This window comes from Sorex fumeus, unplaced genomic scaffold (assembly GCF_029834395.1).
Source record: "Sorex fumeus unplaced genomic scaffold, SorFum_2.1 ptg000006l, whole genome shotgun sequence".
Taxonomy (NCBI): Eukaryota; Metazoa; Chordata; class Mammalia; order Eulipotyphla; family Soricidae; genus Sorex; species Sorex fumeus.
This window is the reverse complement of record NW_026606063.1, coordinates 4,934,465-4,941,876: the sequence shown is the minus strand read 5'-3', so window position 1 is coordinate 4,941,876 and position 7,412 is coordinate 4,934,465. Positions and strand designations below refer to the sequence as shown.

The 7,412-nt window shown below is 55.8% G+C and overlaps 1 protein-coding gene across 4 annotated transcripts in view; it reads left to right on the top strand.

Moving 5' to 3' along the window:
• Window positions 1-6,155: 6,155 nt before the first annotated feature.
• The window catches only part of SPAST (spastin), a 39,576-nt gene continuing 38,319 nt past the window's right edge, over window positions 6,156-7,412 (top strand). For all 4 annotated transcript variants that reach the window (XM_056125461.1, XM_056125448.1, XM_056125454.1 and 1 more), the window contains exon 1: window positions 6,156-6,544. In XM_056125461.1, coding sequence (XP_055981436.1) covers window positions 6,202-6,544 — 343 coding nt within the window. In that variant the 5' untranslated portion in view covers window positions 6,156-6,201. The remainder of the gene's footprint in view (window positions 6,545-7,412) is intronic.

The following is a 7,412-nucleotide window of genomic DNA, read 5'->3' as shown; positions in this document are numbered from 1 at the left end:
AAAAAAAAAAAAAAAAGAAATGATTTGCTTTCTACAACTTGGTTTAAGAATAAAATGATGTCGCGCGGCCGCAATAGCGGCCGTGAGGTTTTGAATTTCTGCTATTTTACTTATTGACCCTGGAAGAATTTCTATTAAAAGTTAGCTAGTTAAGAGATTGGTTTCTGTGCCCTGGAGTCGTGGCCGTGCCGGAGAGCCGCTCGTGGGGGGCAGCTGGCGACCTCGGTGGGGCGTGGGGGACGGCCCACAGAGCCCCCCTTCCCATGAGGTCCCCGCCGCTCCCCCCCCCCGAGCCCGGCTCAAACCTGCTTTCCACAAGGCTCCCGTGCGGCCGCCATCTTTCTTTCCAGAGAGGAGCGGGCGGGCTGGTCAATGCCCTTCCCCCTCTGGGCAGGCTTGGTGGCGCGGATCAACACAAGTCCATTTGCTTTTCTGCTCCAAGCGGCTGGTTCTCTGTGCTAAGTCCTTGTGCCTCCGGGGCCGTGGCCGTGCCGGAGAGCTGCTCATGGGGGGCAGCTGGCGACCTCGGTGGGGCGTGGGGGACGGCCCACAAAGCCCCCCTTCCCATGAGGTCCCCGCCGCTTCCCCGAGCCCGGCTCAAACCCGCTTTCCACAAGGCTCCCGTGCGGCCGCCATCTTTCTTTCCCGTGTCTTCCATTTTTAATTTATTTTCTTTACAACTATGATACTTATGAAAATATCAACTAATTCAGGTCTAAAAGTCAAAATAAAAGTCAAAATGTATTTCCACCATTTAAAGATAGTTAAATCACTGTCCTCTCGTTGTTCATCGATTTGCTCGAGCGGGCCCAGTAACGTCTCCATTGGAGACTTTGTTGTTACTGTGTTTGGCATATCGAATACATCATGGGTAGCTTGCCAGACTCTGCCGTGTGGGCAAGATACTCTCGGTAGCTTGCCGGGCTCTCCAAGAGGGGTGGAGGAATCGAACTCGGGTTGGCCATGTTGGCTGCGTGCAAGGCAAATGCCTTACTGCTGTGCTATATATATATTATAGTTAACAGTACTATGTTATGAATGTCTCTCTAGGCTTTTTTTTTTTTTTGGCTTTTTGGGTCACACCTGGCGATGCACAGGGGTTACTCCTGGCTCTGCACTCAGGAATTACTCCTAGCAGTGCTCAGGGGACCCTATGGGATGCTGGGAATTGAACCTGGGTTGGGCCACGTGCAAGGCAAACGCCCTACCCACTGTGCTATTGCTCCAGCCCCTCTAGGCTTCTGTTTATAAAAAGATCTTGATAGAAAGATAAAGGGTACAATAAACATAAGATGCTAAAAAATCTAGAAATAGAGATTTTTAATTAAAAAAATTTAAAAATAGATGAGGCTCCTAAAATTTCAGTACTGGGAGGAATAGAGACATTACTGGTGCCTGCTTAAGTAATTTGACGATCAGCGGGATGACAGTGATACACTGAAAGTGATACAGTCTACTTTCAGCATGCATCTATCATCCCAAGCGAGCCCTCCAACCATCATTTCCTTAGTGGTCCCTTCTCGATCCCAGCTGCCTTTTCCCCCAGCACGTGAGACCGGCTTCCAAGCAGTGGAGCGATCCTCCTGACCCTTATCTCTATTATTCTTTTTTTTTTTTTTTGCTTTTTTGGGTCACACCCAGCGATGCACAGGGGTTTCTCCTGGTTCATGCACTCAGGAATTACTCCTGGCAGTGTTCAGGGGACCATATGGGATGCTGGGAATCGAACCCGGGTCGGCCGCATGCAAGGCAAACGCCCTACCTGCTGTGCTATCACTCCAGCCCCTATCTCTATTATCCTTAAGGTTCCAAATACTATTGAGACTGACCCCCCATATGTAGGGGGACTACATATGATCCCCCTCCAGGAGAGACCCCTGAGCACAGAGCCAGGAGTAAGCCATGATCAATGCTGGGTGTGCCCCCAGACAAAGACGAAGAAAAGGAGATTCAGAATTTTAGATTATCTTTTAATGATTTTAAGAGTTGGAGGCAGGGATGCAGGTCAGGGCTAGAATACTTGCTTTGCGCGTGTGAGATCATCTGCATTGTGCATGACGTCATCCTGAAATGAACAAAGCAGCCGGAGTTAAGTGACGAGGGTCCTGTTTCATTAGGGGATGTCACAATGCGGCTTTAACACAGGGAAATGATTCACTGGGCGCGATTATGTTTTCACACACTGAGAGAGCTACAGAAGAACAATCTCCTAATTGGCACTCTTCTCCTCCTCCTGACACTCACTTCCAATAAGGTTTTATTTTGCTTTTTCTTTTTTTTGGTAGTGTCAGGGATCAAACCCAGATCTCAAGCATGTAAGACATGTGCTTTGGCACTGAGACACCTCCCCAGCCCCCAAACTCTTTCTGTTTCTGTTTTTAGTGACAAATGATGGCACCCAGGGCCTTGTACATGCAACTCCATAACTGGATTCTGTCTCTGATCTCACGCCTGGATTCATATATTTTTGGGTTTGGGGGTCACACCCAGCCGTGCTCAGGGATTACTCCTGGTTCTGTGCTCAGGTGTCACTCATGGCAGGATTGGGGGACTGTATAGGGTGCCAGGGATCAAACCCAGGTCGGCTTAAAGCAAGGCAAAGTGCCCTACCTGCTATACTATCACTCCAGCCCCTCAATCCTCCGTTTACCTTTTCTCCTCTTTTAAATCTTCTATATTTTTTTCTTTTTGAAAGCTTAAAAAAATATATTTTGCCCCCCAGCAGCTGTCCTCAAACCTACTTCTGGCACTATGCTCAGGGATCATTCCTGGCAGTGCTCAGGGGACCCAGGCCCAACCTGTAGTACTAGCTCTCTGACCCCATTTCCTGCCTCTCTTGAAACCAGTCACCGCCTCCTTTATGGCTCTCAATGTGCCATTTTGATGTCGGTGGGCCCCATGGGTGACTTATGTGAAGTGGGGAGGAGAAAGACGGTCACTTTCTCCCCACCTACCTCTGCCACCTGGGACTCAGGATTACTGGGTTCTTGTCTCACCTCACAGAAAGGAATTTCAGGAGTGGACAAGCAGTGAAACAAATAGATTTTATTTGGAGGATTTTTAGGTATGGAGGGAGAGAGAGGGAGAGAGTAACGTACTCGAGAGAGAACACGGGCTTCTCCAAGGACGGAGAGAGAGCCCCTGCACACATCCTAGCATTAGACAAGAAAGCATGAAAGTCCACATCTCAAGAGGGGAGATGCGGGCGACACATGTGCTCGGGCACCACATGTGCTCGGCCACGTGGCACAAGCAGCACATGGGCTCGGGCAGCATCTGCGCGCCCTTCCTTTGTTCCAGGTGGCCTTTATAGGGTTTCTCTAACCTGCCCCCACGTGGCGCTTCTTCCCAGGTAAAAGTCCGTTGCTAAGGAGGTTACCAGGGAGGTTGGGAGCAGTGATGGTCTTCTTTGGGCTGAATCCCTAAAACTTTAGGGATTAAAGCGGAGGTCCAAAAAGAGGAATTTCAAGGGGAGGAGGCTTTCTCCTCAGGGTCTGCAGATGGTCTTATCGGGTCTTTGTTTTCTGTATCCTCAAGGTGGGTCAGTCCTAGAATTCTTCTTCCATGGAACTTTGTTTCATTGCAAAGGGCCTTTCCCTATCTACCTGCCTACATCAATTTTACTTTCTTGTTTTCATTTTGGGGCCATCTCAGCTGTGCTCAGGACTCACTTCCGGGAAGGTTTGGAGGAGCACATGAGACGCTGGCCACCGAATCTGGGTCATCTGTGTGTGAGGCAAGCACGTTGCCCGCCAGACTATCTTTTTCCAGTCTTTCTGCATTCTTTTTTTTTTTGGGGGGGGGGTCACACCTGGCGATGCTCAGGGGTTCCTCCTGGCTCTGCACTCAGGAATTCCTCCTGGCAGTGCTCGGGGGACCATACGGGATGCTGGGAATCGAACCCACGTTGGCAAGGCAAACACTTTACCGCTGCACTCTCGCTCCTGCCCCAAGCAGAACTTTAAGTGAGAAGAGGTTTTAAATATATACTATTGGTCCCTTCATCAAATATAATCCAGCATCTCACATGCTAAAGGTCCGGCAATTCCTCAAAAAGCAAGTGAGGCTGAAATAGCCAAACAACATGTCGGTGGTAAATGAAAACTTTGGTAAGTGAATTTGGTGGGTTAAAGGGATAAAGTGACCTAGTGTCCCGGATTACTTAGCACAGTACTCAGCTCCTCCCTTTTGTCCTGCTAAAACTGGTCCAGATTCCATCTGAGATTAAGTTTCCTGCAAATTCTTGCCATCTGCAAACTGGGAGGCTCTTACAATGTGTTTTCAAAGGCTAAGAAGGCCAGAAGCTTCGGTCTAAACAGAGGCAGTCATTTCCGGGGCTTTGTTCGTTTTGCTCTGGGACCATACCTGGCAGTGCTCAGGAGCCACTCCAGGTTCAGCACTGAGGGTAGGGGGTCATGGGTGGGGTCATTCCTGGTGGGGCTCTGGGCAGGCAGAACTAGGGCGTGACACAGGGTTTCTGCAGGAAGAAGAGCGTGGGCTCTAGCTCATTGCATTTCTCTGGCCCAGCCAGTACTTTGCTGATTCCTTACATTTTTTTTTCCTTTTGTTTTTGGGCCATACCTAAGTAGTGCTCAAGGACTACTCCTTAACCAGTGCTCAGGGTAGCATGCAGTGCCAGCACTGAACCCAGGCCTCCGTATGCTAAACCTATACTCAGACCCTTGCCTATTCCTCTAGGCAAAGCGGCACTCATGTTCTGTTGCTGCTGTTATTGGGCAACACCCAGTAAGGCTCAGGACTTACTCCTGGCTCTGTGCTCAGGGATCATTCTTGGCGGGGATTCGGGGACCCTGTGCGGTGCCAGGGATTAAACTTGGGTCAACTCTTCCCCCTACTATCTCGTAAGCGCCAAGGCAGTACTTTTTTTTAAAGGGAATTCTAGAAAAATGTCAATTCAGAAATTAAATTTGAATAGAATATAAACAGCCTATGTAAAATTACTTTTGGGGAAACTCTAGATTTTTATGTCATGATCTAATGTATGAGTGGCCGGCAGTACCGCTCAAGTCACTCCTGACAGGTTCAGGGGACCTTTAGCTGTGTGTGTGTGTATATATATATTTTTTCTTTTTGGATCACACCTGGCGATGCTCAGGAGCTACTCCTGGCTCTGCACTCAGGAATCACTCCTGGTGGTGCTTGGGGGACCCTATGGGATGCCAGGGATTGAACCAGTTTGGACACATCCAAGGCAAGTGTCCTATCTGCTGTTTTTTCAGGAGCAATCCACCTTCAACTCTATTCTGAGGCTGGAGAGACAACATAGGCCCCCAAAGGGACCGAGAGCTGGGTCTGGCCCAAAATACGAAGGAAGAGAAAAGACGGAAAGAAGGGAAGGGAAGGAAAGGGAAGGAGGGGGAAGGGAGGGCTTGATCCCTGGAACCCCCTGCTGCCTTCCAGCGCTCCTGGAAGCAACCCCTATGGCCCAGTTGCAATCTTTCTTTTTTTTTTAACCGTTGTAAACTCACAAACTTTTGCGCTTGGGTTTCAGTCATCCAGTGAATGAGCACCCATGCCTCCACCAGGGCCTATTCACCAACAGTGATCCCAGGATCCCTCCACCCCGCCCACCCTGCCTGCCTCTGGGGCAGGGCATTCCCTTTTGTTCTCTCTCTCTCTCTCTCTCTCTCTCTCTCTCTCCCTCCTTTTGGGTGCTGGGGCTTGCGGAACCAAAGAGCAGCACCACCCCATCGCGAGAAAGGAGCCCGGGCGAACGAACGAACGAACGAACGAACGAACCGAGCCGAAGCCCAGCCAGGATCCCGAGCGCGGGGAGGAGGGTGGAAGGGGTGGGGGGGGGAGGGCGGGGCTCCCGTGGGCCCGCAACGTCACAGCCGCGCGACGGCGCCCGGAGAACGTCGCGTGCCGAAGTGCACCCTGGGGATTGTAGTTCGCGGGGGTGGGGCGGGGAAGAAGAGAGCGCGGCGGAGCGTCGTTCCCCCGCCCCTCCACCCCGGGGCGGGTACGGCGCATGCGCGCCCGGGGCTGCCGGCAACAAAGACGGCGGTGTGCGCGTGCGCGCCGGAAGCAGCCGGGGCGGCGGCGCGCGTGCGCGTGCGCGAGGGCGGCGGCGGCGGCGGCGGGTGGCGGCGCTCGCGGCCCTGACAGGCGGTCGCGGGCGGCGCGGCGGGGCGGGGCGGGTGATGGCGGCGGCGGCGGCGGCGGCGTCGGGCGCTGTGGATGCCTCCTCCGTCGGGCCGCGGGAGGAAGCCCGGCCCGGCCCCGCGGCCTGAGCGCGGCCCGCTGCGGCGGGGCGTCGCGCTGCTGCGCCTGCTCGCGCTGCGCCTGGGGCTGCTGTGCGTGTGGCTGTGCCGGCGCCTGGGCCGCGCGCTCATGGCCGCCCGCCGGGCCGCCCGCGCCGCGCCGGGACCCGCACCCGGACCCGCGCCCGGAACTGGACCCGGACCCGGACCCGGACCCGCACCCGCACCCGCGGCCGGGGAGGCCGAGGCGGTGCGCGCGCGCCACAAGCAGGCCTTCGAGTACATCTCGGTGGCGCTGCGCATCGACGAGGACGACCAAGGTAGGCGCCGGCGGGTGGGCGCCAGGGCGACCCCCGCCCCGCCCCGCCCCGCCCCCGCCGCGCTTCGCCCTGGCCTTCGGGGAGGGGGCGCCCGCTGCGGACCCCGGGCCTCGGACCCCGGGCCTCGGCCTGCCCGGCGGGCGAGCGAGCGAGCGTCCCCGTCCGTCCTGTCCTGCCCTGTCCTGTCCTGTCCTGTCCTGGCGCGTCGCCCGGCCCCCGGTCCGGTCCGCTGCGCTGTCCCTCCGGCCCCCGGTCCGGTCCTCTGTGCTGTCCCTCCGGCCCCCGGTCCGGTCCGCTGTGCTGTCCCTCCCTCCAAGCCCTGGTCCTGTCCCTCTGTCCTGCCACCCGGCCCCCGGTCCGGTCCTCTGTGCTGTCCCTCCGACCCTCTGTGCTGTCCCTCCGGCCCCCAGTCCGGTCCACTGTGCTGTCCCTCCCTCCAAGTCCTAGTCCGGTCCTCTGTGCTGTCCCTCCGGCCCCCAGTCCGGTCCACTGTGCTGTCCCTCCCTCCAAGTCCTAGTCCGGTCCTCTGTGCTGTCCCTCCGGCCCCCAGTCCGGTCCACTGTGCTGTCCCTCCCTCCAAGTCCTAGTCCGGTCCGCTGTGCTGTCCCTCCGGCCCCCGGTCCGGTCTGTTATGTCCCTCCGGCCCCCGGTCCTGTCCGCTGCGCTGTCCCTCCGGCCCCCGGTCCGATCCTCTGTGCTGTCCCTCCGGCCCCCGGTCCTGTTCGCTGTGCTGTCCCTCCGGCCCCCAGTCCGGTCCGCCGCCCGGCCCCAGCCCCCTCGGCTGTCCTGTCGCTTTCAACCCCCCGTCTTCCCGCTGTGCTGTCACTCCAGCCCACTGACCCTTCTGCCTTTTCCTGCACGGAAGGAA